This window comes from Panthera uncia, assembly GCF_023721935.1.
Source record: "Panthera uncia isolate 11264 chromosome A1 unlocalized genomic scaffold, Puncia_PCG_1.0 HiC_scaffold_16, whole genome shotgun sequence".
Taxonomy (NCBI): domain Eukaryota; kingdom Metazoa; phylum Chordata; class Mammalia; order Carnivora; family Felidae; genus Panthera; species Panthera uncia.
Window position 1 is genome coordinate 28,034,090 of NW_026057576.1, and position 27,041 is coordinate 28,061,130.

At 36.8% G+C, this 27,041-nt stretch overlaps 1 protein-coding gene across 2 annotated transcripts in view; it reads right to left on the minus strand.

The window, feature by feature from the left end:
• Positions 1 to 27,041, minus strand: part of WBP4 (WW domain binding protein 4) — a 66,910-nt gene that overhangs the window by 32,059 nt on the left and 7,810 nt on the right. For both annotated transcript variants that reach the window (XM_049647028.1, XM_049647027.1), the window contains exons 6-9: positions 23,631 to 23,677; positions 23,083 to 23,158; positions 21,000 to 21,193; positions 16,028 to 16,191 (exon numbers count right to left, since the gene is read on the minus strand). In XM_049647028.1, coding sequence (XP_049502985.1) covers positions 16,028 to 16,191; positions 21,000 to 21,193; positions 23,083 to 23,158; positions 23,631 to 23,677 — 481 coding nt within the window. The remainder of the gene's footprint in view (positions 1 to 16,027; positions 16,192 to 20,999; positions 21,194 to 23,082; positions 23,159 to 23,630; positions 23,678 to 27,041) is intronic.

Consider the following 27,041-nt stretch of genomic DNA (forward strand, 5'->3'; position numbering starts at 1 on the left):
TATCATTTCATTTGCCAAGGTGACATTGATCAGAGTCAAGAGGAAACTTCTCAGCTAGAAAGTTCCTTTCACCAGGATATCAAGAGAGGAGTGAGTGACCACCTAATCTAGCCTTTTGGGGTACTGCAGGAAGTACTTCAGTTTCACTTCTGACTCGCAAAGCTGAGATGTACTGAGATGGATAGGAACAAGGAAAAAAGGCAGGATCTACCAAGAGCAGTCATGCAGCAGGAGTGACTGTGGTTCACGGTGACCTGCTTTACAAACTCAGCAGCTTTTGCCACTGAAGAACGAACCAATGGCTCCTACTTCTAACGAAATAGCACAACTACTCCAGACTTTCACCAGGTATTTCACCCAAGAGGTATTAGCTTTCCCTGATGCCAACTGCCTGAGTCCCTCCACCCCTGCCTCTGCCAGAGCCTGGAACCACACTAACAGCCAGCTCAGGCCTCTGTGCAAGTGCAAGATGCCAGTGTAGACATCTGTGGCTGACCCCCCACTGCTATTTGTACACTTAGGGCTAGCTGTGCATTTAAATGTTGCCACCCTGGGGCGTCTGGGTGTCTAAGTTAAGCATCTGACTCTTGATTTTGGTTCAGGTCATGATCTCACAGTTTGTGAGTTCGAGCCCCGCATCGGGCTCTGTACTGACAGCATAAAGCCTGCTTAGGATTCTGTGTCTCCTCTCCCTCCCCTTCCCTGCATGCTCTCTCTCTCTCAAAAATAATTTTAAAAAATTAAAAAAAAATGGGGCCACCCTAACACCCATTACCAGTCTCTACTGAAGTGTGCACACCAGGGACAGGTGAAGGCACTACAGCACAGGAGATCATGCTAACAGCTAGGTCCCCTGAAGCTGCTTCTGGATCTGAATCAAGCTATATCTTCTGTCACTGGCCTGCTTGATCATGCTCATCTGTAGCCAGTTCCTCTAGCTGCACACCTGTATACCCTAGCCCAACCCCCGACACCAGCTTCCACTGCAGTGTATATGTATATGTATAATGTATGCATCATTAGAATCTCAGAAGGAAAAGGGAGGGAGAAAGGATTACAAAGCTTATTTAAAGCAATAATGGCTGGAGGACTTAGGGGAATATGGCAGAGTAGGATGATTCTTAGCTTACCTTGTCCCATACAACTAGATAACATCCACATCAGTGTAAACAACCCAGAAAATGACCCAAAGCCTGGCAGAACAGACTCTCCACAGTTAAATGTAGAGAAGAGGCCACATCAAAGAGAGTAGGAAGGACGGAGAGACACGGTCAGACTGGCAAGACTACGGAAGGGAGGGATGCTGTGGGCGTGGAGAAGGTAGAGAGACACTCACTCCAGGCATAGGGAACCTGCCCTGGGAAGATGAATCCCTGTAACATTTGGCTTTTGAAAACCAGGGGGGCCTAATTTCACAAGTTCTTACAATCAGAGGGCTTAACATCTGGAACTTTAAAAATCAGCAAGCCTGGCTGTGGGAGAGCTGGAGGTCAACAGGAAAACTGAGCCCCCACCTTTAAAGAGACAGCACAACAAATAGCCCTGCACCGAGAAAAAGCACAGAAGCAGCAGATGGAAAAATGTGTGGCATATATAGGAAAGAGCCTTATTTACTAGTTTTAGAGCATGTGCTAGAGGACTAGGGATCTTTTGGTGGGGCAGGGATCTTTAGGAGACTTTTCTAGGAACAAAGAAGGTGGCAGGTACCATTTCCCTCCCTTACACCCCCAGCCTAGCCACATGGATACTGTGGGAATCAGTGTGGTGCTGATACTTTCCTCCTTCTACGACCTGCCCCCCTGACCCAGCAGGGTGGCTCCTGTAGCGGATCAGTATAAACTTTGCTGGCACCGAGCCCCACCACTGCTCTCTCCTGAGGACTGGTCCCCTCCAGCCCTGTGGTAATAGTTTCCTAAAGTGGCTCCAGGTCTCCTACCACAACAGACCTACAAAACCTTGTTAACACTGCGCCCCTGCCCCTGTATTCTCCCGAAGACCAAGCCCCCTCCAATATGCCCTTGGCTTAAGTCCATCCAAAGTGGTGCCTCAAGCCTGACAGTAAGCAAGCAGCTCTTGACAGGGACCAGCGCCACTCCTCACCTGCCCTGAGGATAAGATAACCAGACACACCAGCCCTACAGCAGCCCTAGCAGCAGGCTGGGGGCAGACACTAGGTCTGACTGCAGGCCCCGCCCATCAACGAAAGCTTCTCAGATGACAACACAGGGAAAGTACCCTGCATTTTGCTGCTACCCAACCTCTGGCAAATGTCTGGTCTGACTCAACTCAGGCCCAAGGCAGCCCCAGACTGGCTCACTTATGACACATGAATGAAACCCTGCCCCCAACAGGCAAACAGAGCCACTGCAGGTGACTGCTCTGAAGGCAAACTGCTCAGCCACAGCAGTAGGGTGCACACAACACACATAAGAGACACCCTTGAAGTGTCAGTTTCTGGTGAACAGGAGGCCACTGCACTGCAGGGCACTACAGAACCTTTTCTTAAGGCCAGTACTTTCAAGAGCAGGAGATGCAGCTGACTGTCCTAACATGCAGAAATAGAGAGAGTTAGAGAAAATGAGTAGACAGACAAATATGTCCCAAATGAAAGTAGAGGACAAAATAACAAGAGAGCTAAATAAAATGGATAATATACCTCATAGAGAACTTAAACGTAATTGTCATAAAGATACTGGACTTGAGAAAAGAGTGGAGGACCTCAGTGAGACCCTCGAAAAAAAGATTGAAATCATAAAAAAGAACCAATGGGAAATGAAGAACTCAATAAATAAAATTAAAAAAACACTAAAGGGAATAAATAGTAGAGGAAGCAGAAGAACAGATCAGTGACCTGGAAGACATAACAGAAAGCAATCAAGCTGAACAGGAGAGAGAAGGGGAAAAAAAAAAACGTAAATTAGACTTAAGGAACTTGGTGACACTATCAAGTATAACATTCACATTATAGGGATTCCTGAAGACGAGGAGAGAGAAGGGGGGGCAGAAAATTTATTTGAAGAAATAATAGCTGAAAACTTCCCTGAATTTGGGGAAGGAAACAGAAATCCAGATCCAAGAGGCACCAAGAGCCCCCAACAAAATCAACCCGAGGAGGTCCACACCCAGACACACAGTAATTAAAATAGCAAAAAGTAGTGATAGAGAATTTTAAAGGTAGCAAGAGAAAACAGTTACATACAAGGGAAACAAAATAAGGCTTTCAGCAAATTTTTCAGTAGAAACTTTGCAGGATGGGATGGAGTGGCACAATATATTCAAAATGCAGAAAGAAAAACACCCTGCAATCAATATTCTATTCAGAAATGCTATCATTCAGAATAGGAGAGATAAAGCATTTCCCAAAGTTAAGGAATTCACCACCACCATTGAATTCATCACCATTAAGGAATTCATCACTATCCCTACAAGAAATGTTAAGGTGGGGAGGTGCCTGGATGGCTCAGTTGATAGAGCATTCAATCTGAAGGTTGTGAGCTTAAGCCCCACACTGGGTGTGGAGCCTACTTAAAACAAACAAACAAACAAACAAACAAAGAAGTGTTAAAGGGAATTTTTTGAGTGGAAAGACCATAAGTAGGAGTAAGAAAAGCAGGAAGCACAAAAGCAGTAAGATTAAGTATATCTATATAAACCAGTCAAGGGATTCACAAAATAAAAGCATGTAAATAAAGTATGACACCATATATCTTGAATGTGAGGGAATGGGGGGGAGTAGAATAAATGAATTAGAGAAAGACAAATACCACATGATTTCACTTATACGTGGAATCAAAACAAATGAACAAAGAACAAAAAAGACAAAGGAAAAAACACTCTTAACTACAGAGAACCTGATGATTACAGAGGAGAGGAGAGGAGAGGAGTAGGGGGATGGGTGAAACAGGTGAAGGGGATTAAGAGTACATTTATCATGTGAGCACTGAGTAATGTATAGAATAATTACTGAATCACTATATTGTAAACCTGAAACTAATATAACACTGTATATTAACTGTATTGGAGTTAAAGAAAAATAAATGAAGGGGTATTATCAGAAATAAGTTAAAAAATAATGGGTGAAAACTTACCAAATGTGGGGAAAGATCTGTACATCTAAGTTGAAGCTAACAAGTCACCTAAAAATTTCAATCCAAAAAGATCTTCTCTAAGACACACTTTAATAAACGTAAAATCAAAAATGAAGAGAGAATTTTAAAAACAGCAAGAAAAAAAATTTCTCTCATATAAGGGAATTCCATAAGGCTATCAGTAGATCTCAGCAGAAACCTTGTAAGCCAGAAAAGAGATGGTATATTCAAACTGCTGAAAGAAATAAACTGGAAAACAAGAATACCCAGCTAAACACTCCTTCAGAAATGAAGGTGAGATAAATACTTTCTTTAATTAAAAAACAAAACACAACCAAAACTCAGGATATTTATCACCACTAAAGTGGTGCTGTGCTATAAGCAGTTCTCTAAGCTTAAATAAAAGCTTAAGCTACTAATTACTAACGTGAAAATATATGAAAACATACAAAACAATAGTAAAGGTAAGCATCTAGTCAGATTCAGTATACTCTAATATCATAATATGATGGTGTGTTAAACTCAGCTCTAGTATAAGGGTTAAAGGACAAATACAATTAAAAATAGTGCCTGGGTGTCTCAGTCGGTAAAGCCGACTGACTCTTGATTTCAGCTCAGGTCATAATCTCAGGGTTGTGGGATTGAGTCCCATGCTGGGCTCTGCACTGAGCCTGGAGTCTGTTTGGGATTCTGTCTCTTTCTCTCCAATAAAAACAAAACGAAACAAAACAAAACCCCAGTTATAGTGTAAACAATTGTTAATGGATACACAATACATAAAGATGTAAATTGTGACATCAAAAGCCATAAAAGGAGGGTATGAATAAAAAGATACTTTTTGTATGTGATTGAAGTTTTTATCAGTGTAAAGTACTCTATAATATGTATAAAATTTTTAATAAAAGCACCATAGTAATTACAAAGCAAAAACCTAAAGTAGATTCACAAAAGATAAAGAGAAGGGAATCAAGGCATATTACTATGAATTCAGAAAGGAAAGCAGCAAGAGTGGGGGTGGGAAAAGGAATAACAAAATAGCCAAAAAACAATTATATATTAAATTCTCCAATCAAAGATTAAGAATGCTAGGGCACCTGGCTGGCTTAGGCGGTGGAGCATGTGACTCTTGATCTTGGGGGTGTGAGTTTAAGCCCCATATTGGGTGTAGAGAGTACTTAAAAATACAATCTTAAAAAGATATATAGAAAAGAGGTAACTGGGAGGCTCCGTCGGGTGACTGTCCAACTTCGGCTCAGGTCATGATCTCATGACTTGTGGGTTCGAGCCCCATGTGGGCTCTGTGCTAACAGCTCAGAGCCTGGAGCTGCTTGGGATTCTGTGTTTCCCTCTCTCTCTGTCCCTTCCCCGCTCATACTCTGTGTCTCTCTCAAAAATAAATAAACGTTTAAAAAATATATATACATATATACACACACACACACAGGATGCTTAGGTGGATTAAAAACAAACAAACAAACAAAAAAACAACAAAAAACCAGAACCAACCATATGCTGCCTGTAAGAGATTTGCATCTGATTTAAAGACACACACAGGCTCAAAGTGAAGGGACAGAAAAAAGTACTCCATGAGAATGGAAACCAAAAGAAAGCAAGGATAACTATAGTTATAGCAGACAAAACAGACTTTAAGCCAAAAATGGTATAAAAAAACAAAAAAAAAAAAAAAAAAAAAGCCATTATATAATGAAAAGGGGGTCATTCCATCAAAAAGACATAACAATTATATCATTGTCATCAAGGTGCAAATGTATGTACCCCAAATTGCAGAATCTAAATAAATTAAGCAAATATTCATAGATTGGAAGGGAAAAACAGACTCCAACAAATAGCAGGGGAGTACAGTATGATACTTGCAATAATGGATAGATCACACAGACAGAAAATCAGCAAGGAAACACTGGACTTGATCATACTTTTTAGACTAAGTGGATCTAATATAATCTACAGAACATTCTATGTAACAGCAGACTACACATTCTTCTCAAGCACACATGGAACATTCCTTAGGACAGATCATATGATATGTCAGAAAACAAATCTTAGCAAGTTTAAGACTGAAATAATACCAAGTATCTTTTCTGACCAAATGGCAAGAAACTAGAGGTCAACAGGAAAAAATCTAGAAAATTCACAAAAATGTGGAAATAAACTGCTCAACAGCTAACAAGGCCAAGAAGGGAAGGGAGATTAAAAAAAAAAATGTTGAAATATAAAAGGAAACACAACATATCCAAAACTATAGAATGCTGCAGAAGTCGTTCTAAGAGGGAGGTTTTGCAATAAATGCCTATGTTAAGAAAAAAGAAATATCTCAAACAACTTAAAACTAGAAAAAAGTACAAACTAAGCCCAAAGTTAGCAAAAAGAAGGAAATAACAGGGATCACAGCAGAAACAGAAGCCAGAATAGAACACAGTAAGAAACCTACGAGATGGTTCATTGAAAAGAAAAACAGAATTAACAAACCTTTAGCTAGAATGAGGGAAAAAAAAAAAGATCCAAATAAATCAGAAGAAATGAAAGAGAAGACATTTCAATAGACACCACAGAACTACAAACCATCATAAGAAACTACCATGAACAACTGTACACCAACCAATTGGATAACCTAGAAGAAATGGATACATTCCTAGAAACACACAACCTACTAAGGCTGAATCATGATAAAACTGAAAATCTGAACAGACCAGTAATAAGGATATTGAACCAGTAATCAAAAAATGCCAACACAAAGAGCCCAAGACCAGATGCACTGGTGAATTCTACCAACTATTTATAGAAGAACTAACAGTAATTAACAAAATATTGAAGAGAAGGGAACACTCCCAAACTCATTACAGTAGGCATGTATTACTCGATACCAAAGCCAGAGCAGGACACCACAAGAAAAGAAAATTACAGACAAATACCCCTGATGAATATAGATGGCAAAAATTTTCAACAAATTGCTTGTGAACTGAATTCAACAGCACATTAAAAGAATCATACAGCATGACCAAGTGGGATTCATCCCCAAGATACAAGGATGGTTCAACATTTGCAAATGAATTGTGATATACCATTAATAGAATGAAAGATAATTTCAACAGGCAGGAAAACTAACAAAGTACATCTTTTCATGATAAAAAACATTCAATGAACTGGATATAGAATGAACATATTTCAAAATCACAAAGGCCATATATAATAAACCCACAGCCAACATCATACTGAATGGTGAAAGATGGAAAGCTTTCCTGTAATATGAAAAACAAGACAAGGATACCCACTCTTACCACTCCCATTCAACATAGTACCAGAAGTCCTAGCCAAAGCAATCAAGCAAGAAGAAATAAATAAATAAAAGACATCCAAATTACAAAGGAAGAAGGAAAAGTGTCTCTGTTTGTAGATGATACATATTATACACAGAAAATCCTAAAGACTCCACCAAAAAACTGTTAGAACTAATCAGTGAGTTCAGTAAAGTTGAATGATACAAAATCAACACCCAGAAATCAGTTGTTTGCATGCACTTAACAACAAAATATCTAAAAAAAATAAAAACCCATTTACAATATCATTGTAAACAGTAAAATACTCAGTGATAAATTTAACAGAAGAGGTGGAAGATCTGTACACTGAAAAGTACAAGGCACTGATGAAAAAACTGAAAACGACACAAATGCAAAGATAGTACATGTTCAAGAATCAGATGAATGAATACTGTTAAAATGTCCATGCTGCTCAAAGCCATCCATAAATTCAACGGCTATCCCGAAGATGTGGTATATATACATACAATGGAGCACCCTGAGGGTTGGCTCAGTTGGTATATATACAATAGAGTATTACTCGGCAATTAAAAAGAATGAAATCTTGCCATTTGCAACCACATGGATGGAACTAGGGGGTATTATGCTAAGCAAAATTAGAGAAAGACAAATATCGTATGACTTCACTCATATGAGGACTTTAATTAAGATACAAAACAGATGAACACAAGGGAAGGGAAGCAAAAATAATATAAAAACAGGGAGGAGGACAAATCATAAGAGACTCTTATAGAGAACAGAGGGTTGCTGAAGGGGTTGTGGGAGGGGGGATGGGCTAAATGGGTTAAGGGAGTTAAGGAATCTACTCCTGAAATCATTGTTGCACCATATGCTAACCTGGATGTAAATTAAAAAATATTTAAAAAAATAAAAGGGGCGCCTGGGTGGCTCAGTCGGTTGAGTGTCCGACTTCAGCTCAGGTCGCGATCTCGCGGTCCGTGAGTTCGAGCCCCGCGTCGGGCTCTGGGCTGATGGTTCAGAGCCTGGAGGCTGCTTCCGATTCTGTGCCTCCCTCTCTCTCTGCCCCTCCCCCGTTCATGCTCTGTCTCTCTCTGTCTCAAAGGTAAATAAACGTTAAAAAAAATTTTTTTTTAAAATAAAAAAATAAAAAAATAAAATAAAAACAAAAGGAGGCATTAACACCTGAAAAACTCAAGCTATACAGAAAGTTCAATGTATTACCATATGTTTTAAAATTTAAGCTTTGATGGGATCTTAGGGAGTGGTGCCTGTGCGGCTCAGTCAATAATGGGTCTGACTTTGGCTCAGGTCATGATCTTGCAGTTCATGAGCTGAAGCCCCATGTTGAGCTCTGTGCTGACAGCTCAGACACTGGAGCCTGCTTCAGATTCTCTCTCTCTCTGACCCTTCCCCATTCACGTTCTTTCAAAAATAACCATTAAAAAAAAAAAAAAGATTCTAGGGAATATTAATTCTAGGGAATATAAATATAAATTACCAAAACTAGTACTCAAGAATCCTCCACTCCTCAAGAACAACAGCTGCAAGCGTGTAAGTTATTGAGTATTTAGATGTTCTAGAGACCAACTGCATAGTGATGCTGTGTTGCTTTTTATTTTTTACTTTGCATTTATTTATTTTGGGGGGGGAGCATAAGTGGGGAAGGAGCAGAGAGAGGGAGAAGGGAAACTACAAGCAGACTCCGCACTGTCAGCATGGAGCTGGATGTGGGGCTCAATCCCATGAATCATGAGATCATGACTTGAGCTGAAATCAAGAGTTGGTTGCTAAACCAATTGAGCCACCCAGGTGCCTTTGATTTGTCTTTTTAATTTATTCCTCACAATAAATTAGAAATTAGAACTATTATTATGGCATTTTACAGATGAAGAAATCGAGGCTTAGGTACATTAGGCAATTTGCCCATAGTCACAAAGATAGTAAGCAAGAAACCAGTAAGTTATAAAAAAATTAACTCCCCTAGAATTCCAGGACCAGAGGACTATACTAGTATTTTCTTTTAAACTTTCTAATTGCTGAGAAACTTGTATTCTAGAATATGAACGAATGGAAAGTTACTGGAAAAAAAAAAGATACTGCAAAGTTACTGGGGGAAAAAAGCATAAATAAAAATGGAAAACTACCTAATTCACTTTATTTAGCATAAGTTGTATACAAAAATCTGATAACGATATCACACATCTAACAAAAACACAATTAAACTATAGACCACCATTAAAGCTACCACCAGTGAAATTCATCAAAAGCTACTTAATAGTCCTTTTTTTTAATCATTATTTTTGAGAGAAAAAGAGAGAATGGAGGCAGGGGAGGACAGAGCGAGAGGGAGACACAGAATCTGAAGCAGCTCCAGGTTCTGAGCTGTTAGCACAGAGCCCGATGTGGGGCTCCAACTCACAAAAAGTGAGATCATGACCTGAGCTGAAGTCGGGCGCTTAACCAACTGAGCCACGCAGGTGTCCCTGTTAATAATCCTTTAAAAATCTGGAAATAAAGCATGCTTCCTCAACATAATAAAAATTATCTATCTTAAGCCAATAGTCAATATAATCCTTAATATAAATTTTAGAGACATTTCCACTGAAATCAGAAAACATAAATGCTCACTTTCATCACTATACCACGGAGTATGAAAATCTAACTAAAATAGAACATGAAATAAATGGGAAGTAAAATCAGCAGAAAAAGGATTACAAAATATTTGCAGACAAATTTCTTCATGAAAAACCCAAGATTCAAAAAAATAAGTTTTATAAATAATACAATAATTCAGCACCACAATTGGACTCAAGCTTCTTCATACTATAATTACTGGTTAAAAAAATAGTAGAAAACATGGGTTAAATCCACAATTTACAAAAAGCAAAACATGTAAAAGTTTATGTACTTAACATTTACTAAGGATTTACTGTGTGCCAGGCACTGTTTTTACTTTTTTGGGTGCAGAAGTGAACTAAGGTAGACTAAATGGCTACCTTGCCTATATTCAAGAATCCAAGTATGAGACTCACAAAGAGGCAGCTACAAAAGTTGTGTAGAGAATCATACCTGATGACTTGAGTAAAAACAGATATGCGACGTTTTTGGGTGAAAACATAAAATACTGAAAACATGTCAATTTTTTAAAAATCAAATTCAACAAATAAAATATAATTTCAATCATTTTGACTAAAATTAGATTGTAGCTGTTGAACATTTACAAAAGGATTTAATTTGTCTGGAAAAGAATGAAAAGAAAAACAAAACAGGATAGGGCGCCTGGGTGGCTCAGCCGGTTGGGTGTCCGACTTTGGCTCAGGTCATGGTCTCGCAGTTTGTGAGTTCAAGCCCCGCATCAGGCTCTGTGCTGACAACTCAAGAGCCTGGAGCCTGCTTCAGATTCTGTGTCTCCCCCTCTCTCTGCCCCTCCCATGCTCACGCTCTGTCTCTGACTCTCAATAATAAATAAATATTAAAAAAAAAAAAAAAAAAACAGGAAGGAACTACTTAAGAAAATTAAAAAAAATAAAGGACATACCACCAGATGTCAGAACATATCGTATAAAAGCATATAATTAAATTACAATAATTACATCTTTACAGTACTATCACAAGAATAGATAGGCTAATGGAACAAAAAAAGCAGCTAGAAACAAACTGGTAAACTCGAGAATTAAACACAAGACTAGGGGCGTATGGGTGGCTCAGTCAGTTAAGCATCTGTTAAGTATACAACTTCGGCTCAGGTCATGATCTCGTGGGTTTGTGAGTTCAAGTCCTGCCTCACCCTCTGCACTGCCAGTGTGGAGCCTGCTTGGGATTCTCTCTCTCCCTCTCTCTCTCTCTATGCTCTGCCCCCACTTGTGCGCATGCCCTCTCTTTCAAAATAAATAAATAAACTTAAAAAAAAGATTAAAAAATAAGTGTCACTTAAAAAAGTGGGGGAAAGAATGGTACATAAAACTGGGGAAGAATGGTACTGGCAAAACTAGTTGGGCAGGTAGGATAAACAACTACTTTAGAATCTCATCTCATATGATGCATTAAATAGTTGACAGACCACACAAACCAGAAGGAAATACAAGTACATATTTGACTTCTGGATGGAAAATGACATCAATAAAATAGATCACAAAAGGAAAAACAATTGGACTAGTTAAACCTGATGAAATTGTGCACATCTGAAACCATTATAAACACAATTAACAGTCAAACTAGAGATGTGGAAAATCCACAATACCTACAACTAATCAATGGTTAGCATCTGTACTACAAAAGGAGCTTAGAGAAGACTAACAATTCAATGGAAAAATGTACAGGGACTACCAATAATTTACAGAAGAGTAAATACAAAACACTAATATATGAAAAAAATTTATGAGTAAATCAAAGAAAACTAAAATGAGATATTTTTTGCTGAATAGAAAATACTTAAAAAATTTAGAAATAGCTAATGCTGAAAGGGTCCAATGGGACAGACATTTTCAGAAACTGCTGATGGAGTATAGATTGGTATGCTCTTTCTGGAAAGTAATTCGGCACTGTGAATCAAGATTTTCAACATGTTCACATCCTTTCAACAGGTATTCCATTTCTAGAAATTGTCAGGAATGTGTACAGAGTGATATATCTATATAGTAATCAGAATGTTATGACGACAAAATGTGCAAAAATAATCTAACTGCCTAACAGGGAATGGCTGAGTAAAATGAAAGCACATCTTAAAAGATTAATATTATATAGCAGTTAAAAATAACACTTATAGGGGCGCCTGGGTGGTTCAATTGGTTGAGCATCCAAATCTTGGTTTCAGCTCAAGTTATGATCTCACGGTTCGTGGGTTCAAGCTCCGCACTGGGCTCCATGCTGGGAGTGTGAACCCTGCTTGGGATTCTCTTTCTCCTCTCTGACCCTCCCGACTCAAAATAAATACATAAACTTAAAAAAAAATAACATTTACAAAATTTTAACAAAGTACAAGGATATTAATAATACAATACTAAGTAGGGAAAAAGATAAAAGCTGAGGAAGATACTCCAAAATGTTACTATTATCTCTGGGTAACTAAACAGTTATTCTTAAACTTTTCTTCAATTTCAAAAATTTTCCATAATCAAAATATATTGGTTATTTTTAGGGGGGAACCTCTTAAGAAATTAGGCTTATCTACTTGCGAAGTCAGACATAATCCATCACATGTTAAAATGACTGACAATGTTAAAATTTGACAAGCATGGTTTTACATACAGTACACTTACCACACAGAAATTTCAAGAAATTTCAAGAATTTCAAGAAATCTTAACTTTAACTATAAGAAATGTTGGTATAGTAAGACCACTTTCCTATTGTAAGTCACTTAAAAAATCATTCAGGGGCTGAAGTAATGCAGCCTGTTATTTCTGCAATTTCAGTATATACAGTCAGTATGCTTATCATGGTGCTTGGCAGTATGCTGCATTGAACGCATTTTATCTATTATCACAGTAACAAATACAACCTAAACTCTCATAACAATAGTAACATTTTGACAGCAGTTCTAATCTATACTATGGTATGTTATCCCTACAAAATTGTTTTGTCAAAGTTCATTTATTTGAAGTAGAGAGAGCGTGGGAGCAGGGAAGGGGTAGAGAGAGAGGGAGAGAGACAATTTCAAGCAGGCTCTGCATTGTCAACACACAGCCCAATGCAGGGCTTGAATTCATGAACTGTGAAATCATGCCTGAGCCAAAATCAAGAGGTGGACACTTAACTGACTGAGCCACCCTAGGTGCCCCCTACAGAATTAATTCTTATTAGAATTGCATATAGATCTTCCCTTATGATGGGGTTATGTGTCCTGATAAATCCACTGTAAATGGAAAATACTGTAAACTGAAAATGCATTTAGTACACCTAATCAACTTAACATCATAACCTAGCCTACCTTAAATGAGCTCAGAACATGTACAGTAGCCTAAATTGGGGAAAATCCTTCACCACAAAGCCTATTTTATATAAAGTATTGAATATCTCATATAATTAATTGAATACCATACTGATGGTGAAAAACAGAATGGTTCTAAGTATACTGGCTGTTTACCCTCATGATTGCATGGGTGCCTGACAGTGTACAGAGTATTGTATGGCAGGGTACTGCTAGGCCGAGGAAAAAGTTCAAAATTGGAAGTGTGGTTTCTATTGAATGCATATTGCTTTTGCACCATCTTAAAGTTGAAAAATCGTAAGTCAAACCATCGGTACAAAGCTGGCCAAAACTTGTGTTACTCTATCTTATGAAAAAATACAATCTTTTCATTAAAGTACAGTTTTAACTATAAATAATTTCACTGTAAAAGTATCCACAGAGTAGTCATCTAAACTATCATCTCAAAGCATTAATATTTTGAAGAAAAACTGCTAACTCGTACTTTTTTTTTTATTCACCTGAAGACTTAAACATTTAAGAAACACTAATTTGTGGAGCTGGGAGTGAAGTCTTCCTTTTATTGTGTAAATACTCTCAAGACAGTAATTTAAACATGTGAGCTAGTAATACAAACCTAGTAATACAAATCAGGTAACATCCCCACCATGATACTGGTTTAATTGATAAAACTGTTCTGTTTCTTGAATACTGGCTTTAAAACTTTGCTGAACTGCAATAAACCATTTTCAAGACAGTAACAAAATAAGCTTTTTTTCTGCTCTTCAGATCTATGGAAGCCTTCATTAAATATGCAGGTATTTGTTTCTCCGACAGAATATGGATGGTGAGTGTGACAATGTTCATATATAAATGGTATGAGTTAGTGTCTGAATCTGTGGTCACAAGAAATGCTATGGCAAAAATGAACTATTGGGACCTCATCAAAAGAAAAAGCTGCACAGTGAAGGAAACAATCAGCAAAACTAAAAGGCAATTGACGGAATGGGAGAAGATATTTGCAAACGACGTATCAGATAAAGGGTTAGTATCCAAAATCTATAAAGAACTTATCAAACTCAACACCCAAAAAACAAATAATCCAGTGAAGAAATGGGCAAAAGACACGAATAGACACTTCCAAAGAAGACATCCAGATGGCCAACCAACACATGACAAAATGCTCAACATCACTCATCATCAGGGAAACACAAAACCACAATGAGATACTACCTCACACCTGTCAGAATGGCTAACATTAAGAACTCTGCCAACAACAGATGTTGGCGAGCAGGCGGAGAGAGGATCTCTTTTGCACTGCTGGTGGGAATGCAAACTGGTGCAGCCACTCTGGAAAATAGTATGGAGGTTCTTCAAAAACTTAAAAATAGAACTACCCTACGATCTAGCAATTGCACTACTAGGTATTTATCCGAGGAATACAGGTATGCTGTTTCGAAGGGACACATGCACCCCAATGTTTATAGCAGCACTGTCAACAATAGCCAAAATATGGAAAGAGCCCAAATGTCCATCAATGGATGAATGGATGAAGAAGATGTGGTATATGTATATATACGATGGAGTATTACTCAGCAATCAAAAAGAATGAAATCTTGCCATTTTCAACTACGTGGATGGAACTAGAGGATATTATGCTAAGCGAAATTAGTCAGAGAAAGACACATATCATATGACTTCACTCATATGAGGACTTTAAGATACAAAACAGGTGAAGGGAAGCAAAAATAATATAAAAACAGGGAGGGGGACAAGACATAAGAGACTCTTAAATATGGAGAACAGAGGGTTACTGGAGGGGTTGTGGGAGGGGGGATGGGCTAAGTGGGTAAGGGGCATTAAGGAATCTACTCCTGAAATTACTGTTGCACTATATGCTAACTAATATGGATGCAAATTAAAAAACTAAAATTTAAATTTAAAAAATATATAAATATATATAAAAAAAAGAAAAAATTCTTTGGAAACCCAGTATTGTCTAGAATGGTTTTGTTTGTAATATGTACATAATATGTTAATGAGCTACAAATTAATATGCATAAGTTTTGTACTCCGATTCAATTAAACTCAATGAAACTACAAAATATTTAACATTCAAAAAAAAAAAAAAGAAATGCTATGTTTGGGTAGGAATCAAAATAATCATTAGCCTGGACGAGTAATATACAGAATCGTTAAATCACTATATTGTATACCTGAAACAAATATAACACTGTATGTTGACTATACTGGAATTAAAATAAACATATATTGGCATCTCTATCAAAAAACCCATTAGCTTACTTTTTAAAATAACCACAGTTTTGGGGCGCCTGGGTGGCTCAGTCGGTTAAGCATCCAACTTCAGCTCAGGTCATGATCTCACAGTCCGTGAGTTCGAGCCCCATGTCAGGCTCTGTGCTGACAGCTTGAGCCTGGAGCCTGCTTCAGATTCTGTGTCTCCCTCTCTCTGACCCTCCCCCGTTCATGCTCTGTCTCTCTCTGTCTCAAAAATAAACATTAAAAAAAATTTTTTTTTAAATAACCACAGTTTACATTTTAAAATATTTAAGAATACTTAGTTAGAAGAAATAAAACCATTCTAGAAATAAAAGAAATGAGCCACACCTTCCAAGAGCACCTTATCCTTGAAATGAGTTACTGAAATGTATGGAAGGAAGTACTGAGATATACAATACAATTTGTAGGAAGAGTGGGTTAAGTTTCAGGTACTTACTGAGACTCAACTTCTTGTTTAATCTCTTGCCATTCTCCATACGGGTTTGATTTTTTATGAGCTTTGGATTTTTCTTCATTTGGACCTGATGAATTTTGCTCTTGGGTAGTTTTTTCTTTCTGTGTTTCTGGTTCAGTTCCTTTGTCACTATTTTTATTTTTTTCCTGAAATGCCAAAGTCAAGAAAAAACATACTTTAAGCAAAATTATAAGGATGTAATTTCTTTAACATAGTCTTATTATTGATTTAAATAATACATTACCTCAGTATTTTTAATTTGCACATAACAACAAATATACATAAAAGAATTTTAATACTTGATTAGGTTATTATGTCTAAAATGATAAGACATCATGGTCAAGGCTGTTATGTATGCTTAACTGACTGAGCCACCCAGGTGCCCTGTAGGCTGTTATGTATATATGTATGTATGCATATATTTATTTAAAGGTTATTTATTTTGAGAGAGACAGAGACAGAGCGAGTCAGGGAGGGGCAGAGAGAGAAGGAGACAGAGAATCCCAAGCACTGACTCGGGGCTCGAACTCACTAATCGTGAGATCATGATCTGAGCCAAAACTAAGAGCTGGACGCTCAAACAACTGAGCCGCACAGGTGCTACTAAGGCTGGCTTTTAAAACAATTGTATTAACATTCCACCATTAAAGACATACACTGGCCTTTTTAATACTCTTTTCTGCCTTCTCTCCTTACTTACATATTCTACAGTCATCTCCCCTTACACTGTACCTTTTCTGAAGTTAATGCCATGCCATTAAACCTTTCTATACTGTCTTTGTAAAGAACTCCCTCAACCTATCAGTCTTAACTGAAATCTGTCTTTACATTGAGGACAGTGCCAAAGCCTCAGTGGAGTCAATAACTGCTAACCATGAAATGAGAAAAGACACACCCTTGAGGGAGAAGCAGGTCCTATGGGAGCCCCTGCCTAGGATTGGAATTCTTATGGCACCCCTTCATCTGGAATAACAAAGCCCTACGATCCAGGTTGGCAAAGGGACCATGCACTAGATTTCAGCCTCTTTTCAAAATGCACAACCATGTGTGGTGATCCTAGGACACTGTTCTGTAATTCTTTAAGTGGATATTAACTCATTCCCTCATGCTGTTCCATCATAAAGATAGGAAGCAGCATCTGCTTTTAGCATTCTCTTCACTGTTTCCAAGCTCTGACTTCTTTTTAATAACAGATTTTTAGAGATCATAATTTATGCTTTGATTCTAATGCAATGTAATAAATGCCTCCTCCTCTGGAGCGTATATCACCTCCTATACAGTTGTCTTCCACGCTTCCTTACATGAGCTAATGACCTTTGGCCACTATCCCATATACACTGATGTCTTTACCATATTTTTTGTTGTTGTTTTTTACCATGTTCTTTCTATTCAACTCATCATTCTGGACCTTAAAAATTCCCTAGCCTGTTTTGTGAGCCTCAAAATCAAGGACTGTGCCTTTCGCTATATTTCAGTCACCTAATGTTATATATTTTCCATCATACATAGCGCCTAGTACATAGGTAGTATTCAAATAGTAAATCCTCACATCTATGTTCCTTTTTAATTTGAATTATGTCATCACTCAAAAATGTCCCACTTGTGAAATTTTAAACTCTAAAAGTCCCCCCTTCTAACTACAGTAAGTTATTCTTCTGGCTTCCTCCCTTCCTTACCTCCTGTCTATAACCTCAATACCATCTCTAATGCCTTAACTTCTCTGTGTCCTTAGTTTGCTGACCTCATCATTACAGAGATCCACATCCATAGTGAATCATTTTATTTATTTTTGATCATTCTTTAAAACATTGGAAGTGTATTCTTTAATCCCCATAAACTACTCTACCCATCCCCCCACCCACCTTCCCTCTGGTAACTATCAGCTTATTCTCTATAGCTAAGGTTCAGTTTCCTGGTTTGTCTTTTTTTCCTTTGCCCATTTGCGTTGTTTCTTAAATTCTACATACGAATGAAATAATATAGCATTTGTCTTCCTGTGACTGACTTATTTTGCTTACCATTATACTTTCTAGCTCCATCCATTTCTTTGCAAATGGCAAGATTTCACTCCTTTTTTGTGGCCAAATAATATTCCACTGTGTATATATACACTATATATACACATCTTCTTTATCCATGAGCACTTGGGGTGCTTCCATAGTTTGGCTATTGTAAATAATGTTGTAATAAACATACAGGTGCATGTAACCCTCTGAGTTTGTGTTTTTGTATTTTTTGGGTAAATACCCAGTAGTGTGATTACTGGATCCTAGGGTAGTTCTATTTTTAATTTTTTTGAGGAACCTCCATACTGTTTTCCACAATGGCTCCACCAGTTTGCATTCCTAACAACAGTGTGAGGGGGTTCCTTTTTCTCTACATCCTTGCCAACACCTGTTTACTGTTTTTGATTTTAGCTATTCTCGGAGCTGTGAAGTGGTATCTCCTTGTAGTTTTCATTTAAAAAAATTTGTTTGTTTAATGTTTGTTTATGTTTGAGAGAGAGAGAGACAGAGTGTAAGTGGGGGAGGGGCAGAGAGACAGGGAGACAACAGAATCCAAAGCAGCCTCCAGGCTCTAAGCTGTCAGCACAGAGCCTGACACGGGGCTCAAACTCGTGAACTACAAGATCATGACCTGAGCTGAAGTGGGACACTCAACTGACTGAGTCACCCAGGTGCCCCGCTCCTTATACTTTTTATTTGCATTTCCCTGATGATCAGTGACGCTGACAGATTTTACATCCTTCATTACAGAGCTCCATGTCCACAGGGAATCATTTTAGAAATATATATTTTTGCCTGCACCCTTAAATATCTTTGTCCCCATGACTGTCTATTGTATAGGACCTAAAAAATTTCAACACAGACTTATCCAATCATTGGTGTGTCAAGTGTTACTAAGAGGGGAAAAAAAAATCACAGACTTCAAGTTGTATTACAAAGCTGTAGTGATCAAAAGAGTATGGTACTGGCACAGAAATAGACACTTGGATCCATGGAACAAAACAGAAAAGCCGGAAATGAACCCACAATTATATGGTCAATTAATCTTTGACAAAGACTATACAATGGGAAAAGACTATACAATGGGAAAAAGACTTTACAATAAATGGTGTTGGGAAAACCGGTCAGCTACATGCAAAAAAATGAAACTGGACCATTTTCTTAAACCATACACACAAAAAAAATTCAAAATGGATTAAAAGCCTAAATGTGAGACCTAAAACCATAAAAATCCTAGAAAAGAACATAGGTGGTAATGTTTCTGATATGGGCTGTAGCAACATTTTCTAGATATGTCTCCTGAGGGAAGGGAAAAAAGAGCAAAAATAAACTACTGGGACTATATCAAAATAAATAGTTTCTGCATAGCAAAGCAAACAATCAACAAAACTAAAAGGTAACCTACTTAATGGGAGAAAATATTTGAAGATGACACATCCCATAAAGGGTTAATATCTAAAATACATAAAGAACTTATACAAACATCCAAAAAACAAATAATTGAAAAAATGGGCAGAAGACATGAACAGCTATTTTTGCAAAGAAGAAATCCAGATGGCCAATAGACACATGAAAAGATGCTCAGCATCACTCATCATCATGGAAATACAAATCAAAACTATGATGAGATCCTATATGTGGTCTCAAAATACTCTCTCTCCAGCATCCTTGAATTTTCTTCACTTCTCAGGTCAGTAATGTCAACCATGAATCAATGCTATGTGTCATTTTTGCCTTGTCACCTGAGCTCTTGCTGGAAAGATCACAAAAGGAGGACTAACAATACTACAGAAATGACTGATTTTACCTTCCGGCTATGGCTGGGGACTCAGTACCACCTGTGAATCCTATTACTTGGTTCAATTCGTCTCACACCCCAGCTGAGTGACTGTTTCAATCCATTAGTGTTGTCAAGCTCTTCAAAGCTCCTCACTCTCAGCAAGCAATCTTAATTTCTTTATGAATGAGTAAACTAAGGCTAAAAGGGTATGACTCTCAATTTCTTCCCTGATACCAACTCATCCATAGTCCTACTTCTTAAAGGAAAACCTTATCTTCTTACCGAAAATGAGTTTATTCCTTGCTCCATGACCAGCCTGCCTACCCTTATTGGTATCCCCTTTCTATCTCCTTTGTGGAGTCCCTCTTAACACATCACCACCATAAACCTCTCATGATTAAGAGTCAATGTGCAGCCATCAGCCTGTCAACTAATTTCTACTTTTCATTTCATATCCAAACCACATATACACCGTGAAACAGTTGTCCTTCCTCTAAAATCTTTTTTTTTTAATTTTTATTCAAATTCCAGTTAGTTAATATATAGTATAATACTAGTTTCAGCTGTACAATACAATCTGAGTTCCACCACCCCAAACTCTGGTAAAACTGCAGGAAGGGCTTAAGGCCTTCTTTATTGTAAAATTCAATGGACGTTTTTCTTTTCCTAGACCTAATTAATCCTTGATGTTCTCTATTCCTTTGGCTTCTTGGATATTAGATTTTGCTTCTCTGTATAACTTTCTAGCCACTCTTTTCACTGTGGGCTCCTCTTTCCCTGCCAGTCACTGAAACGTTTAATGTTACCCAAAATCATTTTCCTAGGTTATCTCACCCAATCTGAGATTTAAATTACTACTAGTAAGCTGATAATACTCAAATTAGTAGTTCTAGCCTAGATACTCAGCCTTGTATGTTCAGACAGCTCTCTGGATGTTAGAGGCATTTCAAACTTAGGAGGTCTAACTCCTAATGAGGAGAGGACAGTTAATGAGGACAATTAACTGATTGTCTTGCTACCAAACGGATACTAATAAATGGTAATAACCATCTATCCATTTGCTAAAAATACACGTCTTGGTTTTATTTCTATCTTCCACCAGAAAACTAGGTAAGTCTGTCAAGCTTTAAATTGTTACAGTTTTGTAAAGAATAAAACAAGAACCTACCTTAAACTTTATTTTTGGCTTTTGTGTTTCTGTAGAGGCCTCTCCTTTTTCTGCTTCCTGCTCCCCATCAGAATCACTATGAGAATCTGATGATTTGGACTCTTCTAGGGTATCAAGTGAGTTTTCACTGACTTTATTAGAAAGCAGGTCGCCAGAATGTGGAATGAAATCATCAGGTTTTTCCCATCTGGATTCTATTCAACACATTTTAATAGTCGTGTTATTTACTTATTACCAATTCTATTCAGAAATAACTCCCGATATAACATTCCCTATCACTTAAAATACATTACTTTTTTTAACCTTTTTTTTTTTTTACAATATAGTATTAAATAACAACATTGCATTTATTTCCCACCATCATTCATTTAAGAAGATAACTTAAATAAGAGTTTCCAAAGCTCTTGCTCTTTTACCTTTTAGAAGCTGATTTCAATCTGGATTCTCTAGATGTATAACTACAGCCCCAAAGGAAAGAGACCTAAGAATTGGGCAATACCTTCTAAAGACTCTCATAACTTACACCAATATGTGATATTGAACACATATCAGATTTCCTGGAATTTATAAATCTTTATTTATCACAAAGATTTCCTGGGATTCTCACAAAGTGAAATCATACAGTGAAGATCTGAATGAATATAATTTGTCATTTTTATACTAGGAAAAAAATAATCTCCACTGAATTCTACTGCCATCCAGTGGTCTAGAAATGACAGCATTTCTAATTATCTTGCAGTTATTCTCTACTTTTCATTTAATAAAAGGAAAAGGGATTCTAAGATTTACTGCCCAACTGAGACAGTTTTTAAGAGCAAAAGGGGCTCTGTTAATAATTATACTCATCTAGACATAAACTGGAACTGTTTGAGGGCAAATCAATTTGTCTCTTATTAAAGAGGATGCTTTCCGGGGCACCTGGCTGGCTCAGTTGGTGGAGTGTGCAACTCTTGATCTGGGGATTATGAGTTAGTTTGAGCCCCATGTTGGGTGTAGAGATTACTTAAAAATAAAATCTTACAAAAAAAAAAAAAAAAGGATGCTTTCCAACATTAATAAAAACATTATTTCCTTATCTATATTTCACATAAATAAAAAAACTTTCAGGAAGTAAATAACTTAAGCACTTACTATGTATCAGGTACTGTTCTGAGAACTATAGATACGTGACCCTCATGACCGAAGATAGTACATATAATCACTTCTACTTTACATAAGAGCAGCTATAGGTTTAGTGACTTGCCCACAATCATATAGCTGCTAAGGGAAGAAGCTATGCATTAAACTCAGATCCAACTCTCTAGCTGTATCACTATATTATTTTATCTTTAGAAAGACTCAGTACTGCAATTTTACTGAGATAGAATGATTACTATCACTGGGCAGGCTAGGTATCTACTTGGAGGCTAAGAAGGCCTCTTCCCCCTAAAAGATTTAATGGTATGTAGAGGGTTTTCGATAGTAGAAATTTAATTAATAAAGTCTCCTAAAGTTATATTGATACTATACACATCCTGGTAAATTTAATTATAGTAGAAACTAAATACAATTACTTGATAACCCATTTTATAAAATTAAATTAGATAAAATCTTAATTTGAAAAACCTACATAATAACTAGGTAACAGTAGTTATATTTTATATTCATATATAACCAAAACGTTATTGAATTAGTAAAAATGAAAATTTGACAATTTCAGCCACTGCTAAAATAGCTTGTTTTGATTTTTAGAAAAGGAAAAAAGGCAAGTTGAATTAGATGATTTCTAAGGTACCTTCCAAGTTAATGATTATACTCCTATAACAGTCACAATAAAAATCAATAATGGCAGTGAAAGTTAAAATGATTTTTAAAATTTGTGAATGGGGTATCGATTGAGAATAATAAGCAGTACAGTATATTATAAATGAGAATCTTTCTGCTTTCCTATTGTATTGTTTTCAAACAACAAAAAGTAATACATACTTGCTATAGAAACATGTTTATCACTATACTAAAACCCCCAAGTTTTCTTTATCAGCAGGCTACTAAGCAGTTTCAGGTACAATTCTATATAGTTAGAATAATCAAAGGTAATACTTACCTCCTGTTTCTGTATTATAATAGTAGGTATAACCATCTTCGCTTAAACCTTCTACCCAAACAGTCTTCCCTGCTGTCTATTGGGAGGGGGAAAAAAAAGCATAAACTGAAGACAATGATGTAGTTTTACTATGTTAAATAACTAAGGCAGAGTCAACTACCTTTCCTTTTCTCTTGACACCAGGAGTTAGGGGTGACAGTACTGACTATAGTCAGGATGCTTGGTTTGTGTTAATACTGAGCCAACTCTCAGGGAGAGACTATCTCACCTCTGAAAGCCAGGAACAATTCTTTGCAGACGGGTAGGGACATCTTGAATGGCAACTGACTGTTAATCAACTGATATTTGCCCTACATGGAGTTTTTAGGTAGATACCACTTTTCTTCTTCCACCCAGCCTTCTCACAAAAGAATTAAAGAAATAAAGGAACAAAGTGTGTAGAAAGGGCTTATTTGGAAGAAAATTAGCTTATGATAACTCTATAAAAACCCCGGGAACCAATCAGTTTAAAGAATAAAGCAAAGACACTATCAATGTGCTTCAGTTACCTTTTTTAAGTTTCCTTGAAATCCTTCAGGTCTCTCCCACTGGGATGCTTAAAGCAAAATATATTGCATTTACAAAATTTTTTCGCTTAAAAAGAAGAAAAACTTCAAAAAATTTGGCAAAAATTTACAAGATATTCAATGTGTACAAAACACTGCAGATCTATAATTAAAAATATAATTGAAAAATAAAAAGAACATATATCCCAGTAATACTGTATAGAACACATGTGAATAATATTTAACCAAGAAGGAAGAACTGAATGAAGGATTAGAAATTACCGGTACTTTCAAAGGAATTATTAGAGCCAGGTAGGACTTCTCCTAAAGACTTCACAGAATTCAGGTTTGAAAAGTTTTTAAGTTTTTTATTTATTTTTTTGTTAGTAATCTCTACACCCAGTTTGGGGCTTGAATTCACAACCCAGAGATCAAGAGTCACATGGTCTTCAGACTGAGCCAGGCAGGCACCCCAGGCTTGGTAAGTTCTGAAGGTATGAGATGGCAGTTTAACATCCTGGGGAGGGGAAAGTGAGGGACAGAAAGAATGACTCAGAAGAGGAACAAGATGAAGGATGCAGGAAAAAATAAGTACAGGTGACCCTTGAACAACAGGAGTTTGAACTGCATGGGTCCACTTATAAGCAGATTTTTTTCAATAAATAAACTGAGAATTTTTTTAGAGATTTGTGACAATTTGAAAAAACTAGATGAACCATGTAGTCTAGAAATGAAAAAATTAATAAGGTATTACTGTAAGAATACAGTATACAACACATACACAAAATATGTGTCAATTGACTGTGTTATCCATAAGGCTTCCAGTCAACAATAGGCTATTAGTAGTTAAGTTTTTGGGGAGTCAAAAGTTATAAAATACCCTATGATCCTGTAATTCCACTACAGACATATATCCAAAGAAAATGAAACACTAACTCGAAAAGATATACGTACCCTATGTTTATTGCAGCATTTATTTATAATAGCCAGGATATAGAAGCAACCTAAGTGTTCACTGATAGATGAATGGATAAAAATGTGAGATACATAGCTCTTTCACAACTCTCTCTCTCTCACACACATGCACACACACACAATGGAATATTACTTCGCCATAAAAATTATAATTTTGCCATTTGTGACAGCATGGATGAACCTAGAGAATATTATGCTAAGTGAAGTAGGTCAGACAGAGAAAGACAAATACCATATAATTTCATTTACATGTGTAGTCTAAAAAAACGACAAAACAAATCAGACTCTTAAATACTGAGAACTGGTGGTTATAGAAGGGGGGAGAAGGAGGATAGATAAAACAAGTGAAGGGGATTAACAGGTTCACAGTTCCAGTTATAAAATAAATAAGCCATAGAGATGAAGAAAAGTACAGCAAAGGGAATACAGCCAATAATACTGCAATAATGCTGTATGGTGACTACACTTGTGGAGAGCATCGGTTAATGTACAGAATTGTCAAATCACTGTTTTGTACATCTGAAACTAATATAACATTGCATGTCAGCTGTAGTTTAAAAAAAGTTTTAAGGAGATTTTCAGTGCCCCTAATACCTGTGTTGTTCAAGGGTCTTGCTGAGAACAAGAGTATATACAGTAGGATGGCAGACAAAGGAAGCAGACAATAGGATTTAGAAGGAACACATAATTAGCAGTTTCAATGTAAATCTGAGCAAGACTTATGATCTCTAGCATACAATCATGGTTCACTGCTGAACTATCTCACATGCACTTCTCTTAAGGCTCATTGCAAACGGTGAGTGATTAATACTATTCCTATGTAGTCTAATACTGTGATTCTAAAAACCATAACAATTATAATAATACTTGTAACCCAAGGTTTTCTGCATGGTTAACTCTGATCTCATTTCCTTTCTGATCATTCTTACTTAACTTTTTTCTGGCTTTCCTTCTTTCCATTCCTTTAATATATGTACTGCCCACTCTTTGTATTTCTTGTTCTCTCCTTTCTCCTTGTGATCTCATATACTCCTAAAAGTTAATATATTATCTCCATTTGTAGACTCAATTTATCTCTCTAATTCCAGATTCTAATCAGCTATTGAATGTTACCATGTGAATGTTCTAGAGGTACCTTGAACCTCAACATACCAAAAACTGAATTCATTATGTCCCACTTTCACTTACTCTTTCTGCATTTCATACCTCAGTAAATGGCAGCATTATCCTCCTAATCCTCCATGCTACGGCACCAATCTATTTTTCCAGGCTCTTTCTTCTGCTAGGACATCTTCAAAGAACTGTGTGTTTTACCTCCACCAGATGACTATTCCCTAAACTTTCAAACTTTTTAAAGCTTCATATCACTACACCTGTTTAGAAAGCTTGCTTTACCCTTGTAACAACCTAGTATATAATCTTTTTTCAATCAATATCTATAAATTGTCTGTACCATGCTAGGCCCTGTGTTTGGTGCTAGAGATGTAAATAGTGAATAAGACATCATTCCTGATGCTCTCATCTGTTTGGTTTTTTTTTTAATATTTATTTATTTTTGAGAGAGAGAGAGAATGTGTGTGCACATGTGGATGAGAGACAGAGGGAGACAGAGGACCCAAAGGCAGCTCTGTTGCTGACAGCAGAGAGCCTGATGCAAGGCTCGAACTCACAAACTGTGAGATCATGACCTGAGCCCAAGTCAGATACTTAACTGCCTGAGCCACCCAGGGCCCCCCTGATCCTCTCATCTTACAGATCAGCTCAAAAGCAATTTCTGTGATCTGTCAGATCCACATAATTACAATTAATACCTCAGTATTCTGAGTTCCTTTATAATCTTACTTATATCTCTATACTGTAACACTTTAAAATTCCTCCTTTTATCATGTTTATTTCTAACCTTAAATTTTATGTTTCTGAGAGTAAGATGCTTCATAAATGTACAAAAAATGTATTTATCTCAGAATTTATATGGAACAAAAATCCCCAATACATTTAGTTTTAAAGGAAAACAAAAAGATGTTTTTGATATTCTCACTTGAAAATACCATTATGTATTTTGTCAGAAAGTGATATCCAAAGCATTAACCTGGGGTGGAGGGGGTAGTTCTTTACTAGGTAATCAAGACAGCTACATAAAAAAAGAAAATGGCTTCTGGTTCCCAGTCCACTTTTGGATAGAAAAATCTTTCTGACAGAGTATTTTAAGAATCCTTGCAATTTGCAAAGTGGATCTGAAACGCCTTACTTCTATGTAAGATGTTTTATTTCCATTTAGTTCATAGTTTTGGAAAGTTTTCAGAAAAATATAGTTTTAACTTATTTGTAAGGAATCCATTCTTAAGGCTTTAATGAAGTATGATGTTAAGTCATTCTAAGAGGATTATATATATATATCTATAACTATATACTTATTTGTATACTTATTTATTTATTCAT